Here is a 17,231-nt window from a genome sequence, read left to right on the forward strand (position 1 = left end):
CTGATCTAAACAATCTATTACATGTTTTTATAAGCAATTGTCACACAGGACATGCACACCTGGCTGAGCCGGGTGGGAAGCAGCAGGTCACGATGCTTTGATTTTAGGGGCTCCCTTTGCAAAGCTCCCTGAGCAGAGCCCTATGGTGAGACGGAGAGCAGGAATGGGGGGGGGGTGTCCACCTTTCTTTACCAGGTGGGTGAAGGGCATGGGTGAGGGGTCCAAAGAGGTGCTGTTGGAAGGGCAGTAAGTAGAGGCCGACTCTGATGACAGCTGCTTCAAAAGAGCTGGGCTCTGAACTGGGAGGGCAAGCAGAGGTTTGGAAGCAGCAATGAGGATGGAGAGGGACTCCAGGCCCCACCTAGGCTGTGAGACCCCCTTTCCCTAAAGGCGGGGGCAGGGGAGAAACAGCATCCAGGAGCAGCTGGAGGGAGCGGCAGGGACCGTGTGGCTGTGCTCTTCCCACCCCACGGCCAGCCCATCTGACCCCAGAAGCACTGCACGTTCCCCTCAAGCTGGTCCTGGGCTGAGAGGGGGTCTGACGGCCCCACCACACCCCCTGACGGGCTCTCATCCAGGCCCTGGTGCCTGTCTGGCCCTGACCTTGGCCTGGTTTGGGACCTGGGCACTGGCCTGTTCTGAGGCCTCATCCCTGGTCCAAATGCCATGGCCTAGGAAGCCTGTGTGACTGGTCATGGCTCCTGCCCCCCACCCAGATATGGGCCCTTCCCTGGGCATCCGGGCTCCTCCACTCCCCAAGGGTGGCCTCTCTGGGCTGTCTGCCTTGCAGCACGCGCAGCTGCCGGACCTTCCTAGACCTCAGCCTTGTCTAGCTGTGTCTTCTGCTATCCTGCACCCAGCAGGGCCACAGGGCCCACGTGGGTTCCTCTTACCTGTCTCACAGGTGGGTCCCCCAAAGCCGGCCGGGCACTGGCAGCGGAAGCTGTTGATGCCATGAGTGCAGGTCCCGCCGTTCTGACAGGGCTGGGAGGCACATTCGTTCACGTCTGAAACATGGGCAGGCTGAGGCCTCAGTGGCAGGAACCCGGTTGAGGAGTTTCCTCCAAGGCCTCGGGTTGGGCCGGGGATGGAGGAGCAAGCCCGAGATTGGCTCAGAGAGGGCAGCAGCTGCACCCGCCTGTGGTGCTCATCCCAGGGGACCATGGCGTTTGCTCCCCAGCGGTCCCCTAAGCAAGTCACCCACACCCTGGGGACAGAGACCCCTGGGCGCTCAGGGCCGCTGGCGGAGCCTACAGCGTTCCTCCTGAGCCCAGCACAGCCACTCACCCAGGTGGCACCTCCGCCCCGTGAAGCCCGAGAGGCAGGAGCAGGTGTAGGAGGGGTTGCCCGTGACACAGTCGTCGATGCACTTGCCACCGTTGAGGCAGGGGCGCAGGGTCAGGCACACGGAGGCTGCAGACACAGGGAGGGGCTGGAGCCTCAGCCGCCGCTTCCGACTCTGCAGGAGAGCCGCTCCCATGCGCGTCTCCCTTCCCTCCCCTGACCCCGAAGGTTGGCCTCTGGGTGTCCGGGTGACCGCAGCAAAGCAGCCAGGTTTCAGGTTTCACTTTAGGTCGGAGCAGGGGAGCAGGGGCAGTGCTAGTGCTGTCGGCGTGGCCTCGGGAATGTGGCTTCGTGTGGGGCGGACTCCCTGGAGCGACTCCCACCAGCACCCTCCTGCTCCCTCCGTCCCTCCCAGCGCTCCTGGCGCCCCTCCCGGGTTCCTGGCCTGGAAAACCTGCGGCTGGCGCTCAGCCGTCACGTCGACGTTTCTGGGACAAGGCAGGCCACGCAGGGGGTGCGGCCGGGGGCTGCAGGAGGGCTCTGTCCCGCTCTGGGGCCGGGGGTGGCAGCTCCTGGGCCCCCCGCCCCTTCAGCCCGACTCCCTAAGCTCAGATGCAGGCGGGGCCTGTTCGCGCCCCGGTGTGCGGGTAGCTCGGGCTCCTCGGGTCTCCGCTGCGGCGCCACCTGCAGCCCTCAGATGGCTCTTCCCGCCCGCGCCTGCATCTTTCCTCTTCCCACGATGCGCGCGGTGCTCTCCCCACTGCGTGGCGCGCCTCTACCCCCACCCCCTCCCCGTGACGTGCCTCCAGCCCCCACCCCTGCTAAGCCCCGCCTCCAACCCCGTGGCACACCTGCACCCCCCACCCCGTGGTACACCCCCAACTCCCACACCCTCTACCCCTCACTCCCAACCCTGTGGCGCACCTGCACACCCCACCCCCGCCCCCACACTCTCTACCCCTCACCCCTCACCCCGTGGGGCGCCTGCACCCCGCCTCCGCCCCGACAGTGGTGCGCCCACATCTGCTACCCCCGTCGTGTCCTCTGGGGACTCAGTGTTGTGGAGAAGCAGCCCCTCTCCCCTGTCGGTAGCCTAGATGCTGGTGGCTGGGAGGTGAGTCTGGGCAGGTTCCAGCGTGAGCCTCACTGTGGCCCAAGGCTTGGCAGGGCTTGTGAGGCACAGCCCCCTTGGAGCGGATCAGTTGCTTGCCCTGGCCCCATGTGTAAACAGTGATTTCCAAGGCTCCTTGGCTCCTGAGGTCGCACAGCAGCAGGGCTGGGGCTACCATCCACCGCTCTGCTGCCGCTCTGGCTGTTCCCACAGACCACGTGCCCACCCCTGGGAGGGACACCCACCCCGTCCATTTGTGCGCTCTGGGCTGGAAGGACCCCTGGAACTCCCCTGTAGATGTGATGCTTGGGTTTGTCAAGCAGACACCAAACCCCACCAAGCAGCAAGCCCGCTGGCAGAAATGAGGACCTGGGCGGTAAGAGGACCTGCCCATGGGTGGCCCTGAGGGTCAGAGACCACATGCTTCTCCTCCCCCAGCCCAGGCAGGAGGCCGGGTGGGAATGAGGGGAGAGTACAGACCTCATGGTCCCAGGGAGAGGCGTCCCTGGGCTCCTCCTCCCCTGAGGACCCACAAGTCTTTACCCCTGAAACCCGCAGTCTCCAGAGAGTTCCCTCTAACCCAGAGCAGTGTGTGTGGGGGGGGTCTTCTCTAGGGGAAGCTGAGGCTCCAGGACCTGCCAGGCCTTCCTTAGTTTCACATGCCTGAGATGGGCTGGGCTGGAGACCCAAGTCCCCCTACTCTCCCGGTCAGCATCCAGCCCCCTTCCTCTCCACCTCTCCTTTGCCATCAATCCCCTTCCTCAGCCCGCTCCCACCCCAAGCTGCTCCTCTGTCCTCTTACTTGTATGGCCGCAGCCCCCCACGCGCACCTGGGCATCATCGATTCTGAACGCCCAGCGCCCGGGCACACCCACGTTGGTGGTGGTCTCCACCTCGGCCATGTCTGCCGTGCGTGAGCCGGGGATACTGAAGTAACGCTGCCCATCGCCCGCATTGAAGCCAGCCTGGGGGTGGGGTGGGGGCAGAGTGAGGGAGGCCAGTTCCCCAGGTCTACAGACGGAGGGGTTTCCCTGCCCCCACCGTGTTCCTGCCAGGGTTGGCAACCTCCCAGCCAAGTCCTGACCTCAGCCAACCGTTCCTGGGAGCCAAGGAGAGGGTTGGCCCTGGCTCCCCAGCCCAGCCCTCCGGCAGCTCACCTCTGGGCTCCTGGGCCTCCCCTGGGGCCAGGGGCAAGTATGACCCCAGAGGAAGCAGGTGGCCCGGAGGTGAGCAGAGGTGCGCACAGCCCCAAGGCACTCGGGCCTGGGGAACACTGACCCTGTGGCCGTTGTTCTGTTTCATTCCCTCCACACCCGGGGTTTCCTGTCAGCTGTGGTCCCTCGGGTCACTGGCTAGGCCAGACTGCAGGGCACAAGGAGCAGAGGACATTTCTGTTGCTGCCACAGCTGTTAAAGGGGACTGCAGGGGCGGGGCGGGCAGGGCAACGGGACAAAGATGCCTTCAGGCCTGAGGATGTTTCTTTGTTTTCCGGCAGCGAGAGGCCTCAGGGATGGTCATGGATGCCTCGCGCTGGCCTCTGCATGGTACGGGGGGGGGGGTCTGCCTATGGTGGGCCCCTGTCTACCTCATCAGCTCATGACAGTCCTGGCTGTGGGGAGCAGGGGTCCCGAACACAGAGCACCCACTGCACTCGCCTACCTGGGCTGCAATGCCCCCCAGGCCAGTGGCGTTGCCCCCGCTGCTGGCGTGTGTGCCTGTGGTCCATGCGATGGACTCATAGTTGAAGATGGTGAAGGAGAGCTTGCCGTCTGTGATGAGCACAGTCTGGAATGTGTTGACCTGCCGGGGAGAGGGGGCTGAACAGGGCCCTGCACTCCCCTTGGCCCACGGAAGCCCTGCCCTGTCCACCATCCTGGCACACTGTCATTGTCCACTGGGCCTCTGGCTTGCTCAATGTCTGTGTCTTCTAGCTGAACGAGCAGCCAAGGCAGGACCTCGGTGGCCTCATCCTCTGCTGTCTCCCAGAGTCTGCCACTCAGCAGAGGCCGTTCCCAACCCACAGCTGTTGCTGGGGTGAGTGAAGCACCCAGGGCGGGTGTGGGGCCCACAGATGGGAGCAGACCTTGTCCCCTGCCCTTAGCCAGATCTACACAATCTCCTGTGTGAAATGAGCAAAATTATAAAAAGGAAAAGAGGGAAGCTAAAAAGAACCAAGGAAGAGCCATGCTGCAGCGTTTAATAGTCAGGCCTCATGGTTTCCACAGCATTCTGCTGCATGGAAATATCAGCGTACAGATGAGAGACGCCAGATGAGAATCGAGCAAAGGATCGGGACTGTTTAAGAAATGATCTTGGGACAAACAGGAAACCCCCTGAAAAAGAATCAGATCAGAGTCCTGTCTTTCACCACACACGAAAAGAAATCCCAAATCCAATAAGGTTTTAAAGTGAAAGAAAAGTCCTACAAGAAAATGCAGGTGAATATGTATAACTCAGGAAAGGGAAAGGACTTTTTAAGTGTGATGTTTGTTCACAGCAAAAACCAAAAGGGAGAATTATGCATTTGACTGCAAAGGGCTTCTGAATATTTAAAAAAATCCATAAGATCAAACTGAATGGCAAACAGTAATGTGAAAAATGTATTTATAATGCATAGGGCAGATAAAACTTTCCAGACCCTTAGTTCAAGAACTACAGATCAATAAGAAAAAGTATCACAGAAAAAATGTCAGAGGGTATGAACAGACACATCACAGTAGAATATAAGTAACCAGTAATATTAGAACACATTCAGCCCACTAGAAATTAAAGATGTGTAAGTTAAAAAGTAGCACTCATTGTTTTGTCTATAGAGCTGACAAAGCTGGAAAATGACAGCTGGGGTGCAAGGAAACCGGCACTTCTAAATGTGGGTCCTCAGAGTATTGAATGTGTAGATTCTTTTTTTTTTTTCTTTGAAATGGAATCTCCCTCTGTCACCCAGGCTGGAGTGCAGTGGTATGATCTCAGCTCACTGCAACCTCTGCCTCCCAGGTTCAAGCAATTCTCCTGCCTCAGCCTCCCCAGTAGCTGGGATTACAGGCACCTGCCATCACGCCCGGCTGATTTTGGTATTTTTAGTAGACAGGGGAGTTCGCCATGTTGGCCAGGCTGGTCTCAAACTCCTGACCTCAGGTGATCCGTCTGACTTGGCCTTCCAAAGTGCTGGGATTACAGGCGTGAGCTACCACACCCGGCCTGAATGTGTACAGTTTTGAGAGGAAAATTGGAATTCTGCAGGTGACAATTGCCCTTCTAAACACGTGTACCAGGACAGGATCATGAATAAGCCGACCTGAGCTATGCCGTGCCCACCTCAGGCCCCTGGGATTGCAGCTGTCCAGCCATGGGGTGCAGGTGAAACAAATTTGCATGCCGCCTGGTGCTGGGCTAGTTTGTAGTCACTGAGAAAGATGGGTGATTATACAGTGTACATGCCACTTATGTAAAAGTCAACATTAGAGAAACTATGTGCTCTGCTTTAGGAAAGCGAATGTAAGTGCTATCACTCGGAAAACAAACGAAGACGTGAGGGCTGCAGAATTGGGGTGGTGGCACCATCTAGGGGACAGGGCGGACTAGAGCCAGTAAGGGCCCATGGTGGGGCTCTGGGAGCCGGAGAGGCGCAATGAGGAGGTGCATGAAGCTCAACTGTCCATTTTCTGCCAATGAACCTGCTCCTGGAAGTGCTGCTGGCTGGGTTATGCTTCTGAGCACTTCCTGATGCCTGGCTGGAGTGACCCCATGGGGCAGATGCATCCTGTCTGCTTCATCCAGGGCTGTCTGCCCAGTGCCTAGAACACTTGCCTGTCATTTGGAAGGTGCCCTTAAAAAGTGTTTATTAGGAGGCCGAGGTGGGCGGATCACCTGAGGTCAGGAATTCGAGACCAGCCTGGCCAATATGGGGAAACCCCCTCTCTACTAAAAATAGAAAAGCATGCCTGTAATCCCAGCTGCTCGGGAGGCTGAGGCAGGAGAATCGCTTGAACCTGGGAGGCGGAGGTTGCAGTAAGCTGAGATCGTGCTATTGCACTCCAGCCTGGGCAACAGAGCAAGACTGTGTCAAAAAAAAAAAAAAAGTGTTTATTAAATGCATGAACAAACAGCTCTGAAAATGGCACCTCTGCACCCAGTACCTCTTTTCTAGGGAGTCACTGTCTGTCTTGCACAGCCATGATCCAGTGCCCAGTGCAGGCCTGGCCACAGTAGGTGCTGAGTAAATACATCTGCCCCGGAGTGGGCAGCTGTCCTTGTTAGGGAGTGTCAGCCCACCAGAACTCATCAGGCCTGCAAAGCGGCTGATTATTCTTGAGTCAATGTTTCTGTCATATTTGGCATTATCAAGGAAGAGTATAAAACAGAATAACCTTAAAGTATAATAATAATAAAACAAAACAAAACAAAACCAGAATAACCTTCCAGTTTAACCTTTTGAGTACTGGGCCATTCCAAATGGAAATCCTCCTAACACCTATCAACCCACATGCCTCTCTCTGATGCGTGAGCTGCTGCTTTGGGGAATTTGGTGTTTCCTGGAGGCAAGTGGCTTTCAGGAGCACTGGAGAAGGTGGGGGCCGTGTCCTCTTCTTACCTGTCTCTGTGGTTTTGACCACATGTTCCCCTCTTAGATATGGACCAGTGACTGTACCACACCCACATTAGCAAGTGGGGGCCCTGGTGTGGGGAGACCCTGGGCCCTAGCCACACACACCACCCCTTCCCCCCCAGGACAAGTGCCTGGACTCACAGGGGATGAGGAACTGCCTCCAAAGAAGGTCACTCGGTACCAGGTGGCAACAAAAACCCAGGTGGCATTGAAGTCCAGGAGCTCGGGGAAGTAGTGTCTGACATCCTCCGTGGCTCGGCGCAGCGTGGCTGGGTCAGTGGCCTCCCGGTAGTACACATCGCCTGCACGCCGGTTGTCCACATCTGCCCAGAAGGCTGCCACCACGCAGCGGTCCTTGGCAATGGGGAAGGCCACTGGGGTGAACTGAGAAACCTCCTTCAAGAAGGAGATGATTCCGTTGTTGTTCACCTGGGAGGCAGAAAGCCAGAGCGGGGATTGACTGGGGGCTGTGGGCAAGCGGGTGGGTCCAGCAGCCTCCCTAGCCCCTGCTACCAGGCATCCTCTGAGGGGAAGCCAGTCTTGGGCAGGGCATCCCCAGGGTGGCCTGACAGTCCCCTGTCCCTGAGATGGGTCCAGCATGACCTGTTCCACCCCCTCCTGTCATACTGTGTGCTCAGGGCACAGGCTCTGACCTGCATGCAGTACCTGATGCCCTGCGGAGTGCCCAGCCCTGGTTGGCTGCTGTGGGGGTAGGAAAGCCCCGCTTTGGGTCCTGGCCTCAGTCAGTGGGGCACTCGGGCCTGCCCAGCAGCTACTGCTCCTCAGCTCTGCTCCAGCTGGGGCCTCAGGAGGCCAGGCGGAGCCCCAGTATCTGAGCTAAGCATGAAAGGGTGAGCAGGGGTCACACAAGGTGAGCTTAGGGGAGGGGTGCCCCCACTACAGAGGAGGTGGGATGGCCAGGGGCCAGCATGGCTGGGGAGGCTAGAAGGGCTGCAGTGGCCAAGTGGGGGAGCCTGTGCTTGGCCTCCAGGCAGTGTGGAGCCCCAAAAGGTTTCTGAGCAGCACCTCTGCAGTGAGATGCACATGCTTCAATCCTGGCCCCACACTCATGCCACTGGCTGTGCATCCATCCACGACGCAGCTCAGCTGCCGACCTCCCTGTGCTCTGGTTTTCTTACTTACCAGAAGGGGCTATGGCTGGAATGTTTGTGTCCCCCCAAATTCCTATGTTGAGATCCTAACTCCCAAAGAGATGGTGTTAGCAGGTGGGGACTCTGGGAGGTGATTAGGCAATAAAGGTAGAGCCCTGGTGAATGGGATGAGTGCCCTAGTAAAAGAAGCCCCAGAGAGCTGCCTTCTGCCATGGGAGGATACATAAGAAGATGCCATCTATGGCGCAGGAAGTGGGCCCTCACCAGTCACTGAGGCTGATGACAGTGCCTTGATCTTGGACTTCCCAGCCTCGAGAGCTGTGAAAACTACATTTCTGTTGCTTGCAAACCACTCAGTCTAAGGCATTTTACCACAGCAGCTGGAGCTGATGAGGGCACTGGCTCTGACCTCACAAGGTGCTGGGCCCAGGTGACTGCACTGCTGGTCACAGTGGTCAGCTCTACACTGTCATTATTTGCTACTGGCAAGAATGTGACCAGAACCATGCTTTTAGAAAAGACCCTCTGGACTTCCCCTTTGGGTGAAGCCTGGAACAGGCAATAAGGGGGTTCCAGAGTGGCAGCACCTCTGCCTTCTACACCGAGGCAAAGGAAAACCCTCTCTGGAGGAAGATGGCATCATCTTAGGCCTCAAGTTATTCCTGCAAATAATTTTTCAAATACACAATCCAGGACACAGTCAAAGATAATCAGCTATCCAAGGAAGCATGATACCACCAAGAGAAATAGACAGAAACGAGAGAAACAGCAGATACTGGAATTAAAATAACTAGGTTCAAAGAGATCAATGCAAACTTTAGAATTTTATCAGGAGAATAGTCAAAACAATCTTGGAAAGGAAGTACGATATTGGAGGACTTACACGTACAGATTTCAAAACTTACTACAAATCTCCAGTAATCAGTGTGGTACTGGCATAAAGACAGATGTACAGACTGATGGAATAAAACAGAACCCAGAAATAAGCCTTTGATATATAATCAAATGATTTTCACGAGGGTGCCAAGACCATTCCAGTGAGGAAAGGACAGTCTTTTTAACAAATGGTGCTGGGAAAACTGGACATCCACATACAAAAGGATGAAGCTGGACCCTTACCTCACACCGTATACAAAAATTAACTCAATATAGAGCCAAAACCTAAACATAAGAGCTAAGACTGTAAAACTCTTAGAAGAAACAATAGGGCAAAAGCTTCATGACGTTGGATTTGGAAATGATTTCTTGGATATTACACCAAAGGCACAGGCAACAAAAGAAAAGACAAATTGGACTTCATGAAAATTAAAAAGTTTTGTGCATCAAAATATACTATTAACAGAGTAAAAAGGCAATCTGAAAACAGAATAACAGAAAATATTTGCAAATCATATATCTGATAAAGGATTAATATCCTTAGAGAGAACTCCTAAAACTCAACAAAAAAATCTCATTCAAAAATGAGAAAGGACTTGAACAGACATTTCTCCAAAGAAGATACACAAATGACCAACAAGCACATGGAAAGATGTTCAACATCACTGCTATTAAAAAAACAAACCCAGGAAAGTAACAAGTGTTGGTGAAGATGTGGAGAAATTGGAACCCCTGTGCACTGTTGGTGAGAATGGAAAATGGTACAACTGCTGTGAAAAACAATGTGGTGGTTCCTCAAAGTTAAAAACAGAATTACCATATGACCCAGCAATTCCACTTCTGGGTCTATAACCAAAAGAATCAAAAGCAGGGTCTTGAAGAGATTTGTATTTGTACACACATGTTCATAGCATTATTATTCACAATAGCTAACAGCTGGCAGGAACCTGAGTGTCCACTGAGGATGAATGGCTAAATAAAATGTAGCACATCCATATAATGGAATATTACTTAGCCTTAAAAAGTAAGGAAATCCTGGCCAGGCACAATGGCTCCTGCCTGTAATCCCAACACTTTTGGAGGCTGAGGCAGGTGGATCACCTGAGGTCAGGTGTTCAAGACCAGCCTAGCCAACATGGCAAAACTCTGTCTCTACTAAAAATATAAAAATTAGCTGGGCATGGTGGCACATACCTGTAATCCCAGCTACTCAGGAGGCTGAAGCACAAGAATCACGTGAACCTGGGAGATGGAGGTTGCAGTAAGCCGAGATCATACCACTGCACTCCACACTCCAGCCTGGGTGACAGAGTGAGACTCTGTCTTTAAAAAAAAAAAAAAAAAGGTAAGGAAATCTGTCATAGGCTACAACATGGCTGAAACTTAAAGACATTATGCTAAGTAAAATAAGCCAGTCAGAAAGACAAATACCATATGATTCCACCTATATGAGGTACCTAGAGGAGTCAAATTCATAGAGACAGAAAGTAGAAAGATGGTTTCCAGGTGTTGAAGGAAGAGGGGAATGGGGACTTACTATTTAATGAGATTAGAGCTTCAATTTCGAAAGATGAAAACAATTCTGTGGGTGGATGGTGGTAATGATTACACAATAATGTGAATGTACTTTAATCACTGAACCATACATTTAAAAATGGCTATGATACTAAATTTTATGTGTTTTACCACAATGAAAAAATTGAGATAAAAAGACTAGGATAAAAAAAATTAATCAGGAATGTAAATTATTTAATCAAAAGACATTTTAAAGAACCAAATGAATAGGATATAAGTAACTAAATAACAGAAATTAAGAACTGGATAGATTGAAGAGTGGATTTGTTGCATTAAGAAAGAATTATGGGGCCGGGCGCGGTGGCTCAAGCCTGTAATCCCAGCACTTTGGGAGGCCGAGACGGGTGGATCACGAGGTCAGGAGATCGAGACCATCCTGGCTAACACGGTGAAACCCCGTCTCTACTAAAAAATACAAAAAAAAAAAACTAGCCGGGCGCGGTGGCGGGCGCCTGTAGTCCCAGCTACTCGGGAGGCTGAGGCAGGAGAATGGCGTGAACCCGGGAGGCGGAGCTTGCAGTGAGCTGAGATCCAGCCACTGCACTCCAGCCTGGGCGACAGAGCCAGACTCCGTCTCAAAAAAAAAAAAAAAAAAAAAAAAAAAAGAATTATGAACTGAAACTAAAAGGTCAGAAGAAACTATCCAGAATTTTAAAAGACACAAAAAGATGGAGAATACAGAAGAAAGGACGAGACATAATGGAGAACAGTAAGATGACCAAACAAATGCACAACTTGGAGCACCAGAAGGAAAGGAGACACAAAGGCAATGGTGAGTCCAGAACTGATGAAAGACATCAAGCCATATGCAGAACACAGAGTGAATCACAGTGATTCACTAGCTAGAAAAATAAAAACAAAGCCACATCAGACAAATGTTGGAAATGCACAAGGTCAATGACAAGGAGACAGTCTTAATTTTTTTTCTTTTTCTATTGCTGCTGCACAAATTATTCACAAGGAGACAATCTTAAAAAGAAAAAAACAGATTACCATTAGGGGCATTGCAAGTAGACTGACAGCTGACTTCTCATATACAACAATGAAAGCTAGAAACAGTGGAATCATATTTTCAACGTGCTAAAAGAAAACAACTGCCAACATAAAGTCTTATATCCAGATAAAATACCCTTTACTATGGAAGGCAAAATAAAGACAATTCAGGTAAATACATAATAAATAGCAGACCCACACTAAAAGAGATGCTAACAGATCAACTTCAAGTCAGAGGGAAACATAAGATCAGAGATGCAAGAAGGAAAGAAGGGCAAATGAAATATAAAGAAATAATATATACTGCCTTATGAAATGGTGTAAAAAGTCTATAGAATTAAAACTCACAACAATAATATACATTGAAAGAGGATAAATCATGTCGAAGTGTTCCAAGGTCATTACATTTCCCAGGAGGAGGGTAAAGGTATAAATGAACTTGCTAGTGAATATTAATAAGTTAAAAGTATATATTGTATTGTCTAGGGCAGTGGTCCCCAACCTTTTTGGTAGCAGGGACCAGTTTCATAGAAGACAATTTTTCCATGGACTGAGGTGGGGGTGTGGGAATGGTTTGCGGATGAAACTGTTCCACCTTACCTCATCAGGTATTAGTTAGTTTCATAAGGAGTGTACAGCCTAGATCCCTCACATGCGCAGTTCACAATAGGGTTTGTGCTCCTATTAGAATCAAATACCACCACTGATCTGACAGGAGGCAGACTCAGGCGGTAATGCTCACTCTCCTGCTGCTTGCTGCCTGCTGTGAGGCCACAGACCAGTACTGGTCTGCAGCCCCAGGGGTTGGGGACCCAAGGTCTAGGGTCATCACCAAAAGAACAGAAATTGTGTCCATATTCTATACTGATAGAAGGGATAATACGGCATGATTGGCCGGGCACAGTGGCTCATGCCTGCAATTCCAACACTTCGGAGGCTGAGGCAGGTGGATCATCTGAGGTCAGGAGTTTGAGACCAGCCTGGCCAACATGGTGAAACCCCATCTCTACTAAAAATAAAAAAATAAAAAAAAATTAGCTAGGCGTGGTGGCGGGTGCCAATAATCCCAGCTACTTGGGAGGCTGAGGCAGGAGAACTGCTTGAACCTGGGAGGCAGAGTTTGCAGTAAGCCAAGATCACACCATTGCACTCCAGCCTGAGCAACAGAGTGAGACTCTGTCTCAAAAATAAATAAAATAAAATAAAATATGGCATGATTAAAATACTCAACATAAAACATGGCAAGAAAGGAGAGAAAAAAATATAAAACAGGTGGGAAATTTTGCACAAAAAAGATAGTAGAGTGGCTGGGTGTGGTGGCTTACACCTGTAATCCCAGCACTTTGGGAGGCTGAGGTGGGTGGATCACAAGGTCAGGAGTTCAAGACCAGCCTGGCCAACATACTGAAACCCCGTCTCTACTAAAAATTCAAAAAAAAAAAAAAAAAAAAAAATTAGCTGGGTGTGGTGGCAGGCACCTGTAGTCCCAGCTACTTGGGAGGCTGAGGCAGAAGAATGGCTTGCACCTGGGAGGTAGAGGTTGCAGTGAGCCAAGATAGCGCCACTGCACTCTAGCCTGGGTGACACAGTGAGACTCTGTCAAAAAAAAAAAAAAAAAAAAAAAAGTAGTAGAGTGAAATACAACTACACCAGACATGCACTGAATGAGAATGAATAAGTTTGGGCGTGGTGGCTCACGCCTGTAATCCCAGGACTTTGGGAGGCCCAGGCAGGCACTTGAGGTCAGGCGTTTGAGACCAGCCATGGCCAACATGGTGAAACCCCATTTCTACTAAAAATACAAAAATTAGCTGGGTGTGGTGGCACATGCCTATAGTCTCAACTACTTAGGAGGCTGAGGTAGGAGAACTGCTTGAACCTGGGGGGTGGAGGCTGCAGCAGAGATCGTACCACTGCACTCCAGCCTGGGCCACAGAGCAAGTCTGTCAAAAAAAAAAAAAAAAAAAAGAGAAAATGAATTAAATGTTCCAGTTTAAAGATATACTATCCAAATGCTAATCAAAAGCAAGAGCTGGTATAATCATATTATTATCAGATTAAAAAGGCCATAAGGCAAAAAGCACTGCTGGAAGTAAAGAGGATCTACTTCATCATGATAAAGATATAAGAGCTCTGCATTTGTGTATACCCAATAGCAAGGCCTCAGCACATATAACTGAAAATTTGACAAAAGGAAATAGTTCAACTCACAATCATGGTGGGATATTCAATGTATCTTCTCTAGTAAAAGACCAGACCAGGCATGGACAAAGATAATATGTCAGAATAAAGAAAATCTGAACAAGGCAAATAATAAATGACTTAATAGATATCACAAATGGAACCTTTTTTTTTTTTTAACCACATATTGGGCCATAAAGCAATTGCCAACAAATTTCAAATGACTGCAAAACTTACAGAGCTTGTTCTTTATCCATAGTGTAATTATACTAGAAATAATAACTTAAAAAGTAGAGGTTAAAAAATAAAAATTCTCATCACCAGGAAATGGAGGCAAAAAGAAAACAGAAATATAAATAACTGTATAAAGAAATATAACAAAAATGCTATTTAACAAAAACTTGTGAGGATGTGGAGAAAGCAGAACTTCAATGGAAATTTATAGCATTGCATGTATATTTTAGTATCTATATATAGTAAATAAACACAATATTTAGCAAACAAACTCATATATAGTAAGTAAATATACTAAACAAAGTTTAGTAAATAATATATATTAAACTCCTATGTAAGAGAATAAAAAAATAAAAATTAAGAGCAGAAGTTAATAAAATAGAAAGCAAATACTGAATAAAGAGAATCACCAACAAAGCCCAAACTTGTTTAAACTAATAAAATAGACCAGGTGCAGTGGCTCACGCCTTTAATTCCAGCACTTTGAGAGGCCGAGGCAGGTGGATCACAAGGTCAGGAGATCAAGACCATCCTGGCTAACGTGGTGAAATCCTGTCTCTACTAAAAATATACAAAAAATTAGCCGGGTGTGGTGGCGGGTGCCTGTAGTCCCAGCTACGTGGGAGGCTGAGGCTGGAGAATGGCGTGAACCTGGGAGGCAGAGCTTGCAGTGAGTGGAGATGCACCACTGCACTCCAGCCTGGGTGACAGAATGAGACTCCATCTCAAAAAAAATAAAATAAAATAAAATAAGAAAATAAACGAATAAAATAGATAAACCTCTGGTGAGAGTGATCAAGTAAGAAAGAGAAGGCACAAACTGCTTAGGATGAAAAAGAGGCTATCATTTCAGCCCCTGATGCTATCAAAGAAGGTAATCAGAGGATTTTATCAACATCTTTATAACAATACTTTCAAAAATTTTAGGTAAAATAGAAACTTTTCTTGAAGAATGCAGCTTACCAAAACTAGCTTAAGAAGAAACAATGGAGGGGGGAATGTTAGCATGACAGAATAATGACTTTCTGGAAGAGGAAGGACAAAGGCCACCATAGCTCATGTTAGGAGAAATGAGAAGTCTTCCAGGATTCCAGTAGAGAATGCTCTCCACAAGTATTAAGTGTTTGCAGTGGTGTGGGGTGGCGAGAGTGAGGTTCCTCTATATCCTACCTGTTGATGAAGCTGAGCAGTGAGAGGTAGGCTGGAAACAAGGCCACTTGATTTGGCTGTTGTCATGACAAGGGTGCCAAGGCTATTCAGTGGGGGAAAGAACAGTATCTTCAACAAATGGTGCTGGTAAAACTGGATATCCCTATGAAAAGTATAAAGCTAGACCCCTACCTCATGCCATATACAAAAATTAACTCAAGATGGATCAAAGACCTAATGTAAGAGCTAAAATTATAAAACTCTTAGAATAAAACAGGGGTATAAATCTTTGTGACCTTGGATTATCCCATGGTTTCTTGGATATGACACCAAAAGCACAGGCAACAAAAGAAAAAATAGATGAACTGAATATTATCAGAATTAAAAACATTTGTGCTTCAAAGGACACCTTTAGGAAATGAAAAGACAACCCACAGGATGAGAGAAAGTACCTGCAAATCATAATCGGATAAGGGATATATATCTAGAAGATATAAAGTACTATTACAACTCAATAATAAAAACTTCAATAGGCATTATTCTAGAGCAGATTTAGAAGGAGCCAATAACATACAAAAAGATGCTTGACAGCATTAACCATTAGGGAAAGGGAGATTGAAAACACAAGCAAGGTACCACTTTTCACCCGGCAGGATGGCTGTAATGAAAAAAACAGATAATAACCAGTGTTGATGAGAAATTGGAACCCAAATGGAACAGCTGCTTTGGAAATGGTCTGGCATTTCCTCAAATAATTAAACAAAGCATTAATATACACACCAGCAATTCCACTTACACTACCATATATACTCAAGAAAATGGAAACATGTCCACACAAAAATGTTTACGTAAATATTCACAGCAGCTTTATTCGTAATAGCCAAATAAGTAGAACCAATCCCAATATCCATCAACTAATGAATGGATACATAAAAACAAATAAAATATTATTTGGCAATAAAAAGAAACGAAGTACTGATCCATGCTACAACATGAATAAACTTTGAAAACACTAAAAAAGCCAGTCCCAAAAGACTATGACTCTATTTGTAAGAAATGTCCAGAACAGACAAATCGAGGGGAGACAGAACATAGATTGTGACTGTCTGGAGCTGCAGTGGATGGGGGGCTGGGGTGTGAGAGCTAAAGGGCATGGGGTTTCTATTCAGGGTAAGGAAAAATGTTCCAAAATGGATTGTGGTGATGGATATACAACTCTGTACATATATGAAAAGCCACTGATTTGTATACTTTAAAAGACTGAAGGGAATGGTGTGTGAATAAACAGGGAGGGAGGGACAAAGGAAGGGAGGAGCCTCTGAGCCTGGACCCTTTCTGGATGTGGGAAATGCAGGGGTGGGGAAGAGGAATGGGCACTCACAAGGAGCTAACAGCTGGAGGGGGCAAGTGGCCCAGCACTTCTGCGACACTCTCTACTCTTGTGGTCCCGGACAGCTGTGCTGAGCCCCCAACTCCTATGCATGCTAAACCCCTTGGAGGTGCTCCCATAGGGAAGAAGGCACTAGAATTACAGTGAGGCGGTTGCAGTGGGGATGCTTAAGTGAGCTTGAGGATGGAACTTGGGTGTGCGCAGCTTTCACACCTGAAGGTGGAACTGCTATTGACATGGTGTTTCCTGCCTGCGTGTTCCCGTCCTGTAGTGTCAGGGGACTTTCGGGGACTGTGGCATGCAGAGGTAAGAGGGGACCTGTAGATGGCCTCTCCCTGCCTCTGTTCCTTCTGCAGAAACAGCGTGTAGACTAAGAGAAGGGAAGCCCGCTGGAGTCGAGAGGCCATTTCCCAGTCCAGCAGCAGCCCCTGCCCAGGGCAGGACCCCCCTGCATCCCCATTAAGGCGGGGTAGCTACTGGCCTGCAGCGAGCACTTGTAGAAAAAGAGCATGACCCATGAAGGCTTTGTGACTCACTGACCTGACACCCCCATTTTGGGGGCTTTTAAACTTGATCACATAAGGGCAGTGCCCAACAGCTCCTGGTGGCCTAAAGGAAATGGTATGATCAAGAGTACCAAAGCCAAGAGCCATCTTGGATTTACAAGAAAAACTGGCAGCTACCCCTTTGGGGAAGCTCACCTTTCGGTCCAGTGCCTGA

At 49.4% G+C, this 17,231-nt stretch overlaps 1 protein-coding gene across 3 annotated transcripts in view; it reads right to left on the bottom strand.

The window, feature by feature from the left end:
• Positions 1-17,231, bottom strand: part of SNED1 (sushi, nidogen and EGF like domains 1) — an 89,800-nt gene that overhangs the window by 51,284 nt on the left and 21,285 nt on the right. For all 3 annotated transcript variants that reach the window (XM_050752022.1, XM_050752023.1, XM_050752024.1), the window contains exons 2-6: positions 7,143-7,430; positions 4,055-4,195; positions 3,198-3,360; positions 1,288-1,413; positions 894-1,007 (exon numbers count right to left, since the gene is read on the bottom strand). In XM_050752022.1, the coding sequence (XP_050607979.1) occupies positions 894-1,007; positions 1,288-1,413; positions 3,198-3,360; positions 4,055-4,195; positions 7,143-7,430 (832 nt within the window). The remainder of the gene's footprint in view (positions 1-893; positions 1,008-1,287; positions 1,414-3,197; positions 3,361-4,054; positions 4,196-7,142; positions 7,431-17,231) is intronic.

Source organism: Macaca thibetana, chromosome 12, assembly GCF_024542745.1.
Source record: "Macaca thibetana thibetana isolate TM-01 chromosome 12, ASM2454274v1, whole genome shotgun sequence".
Taxonomy (NCBI): Eukaryota; Metazoa; Chordata; class Mammalia; order Primates; family Cercopithecidae; genus Macaca; species Macaca thibetana.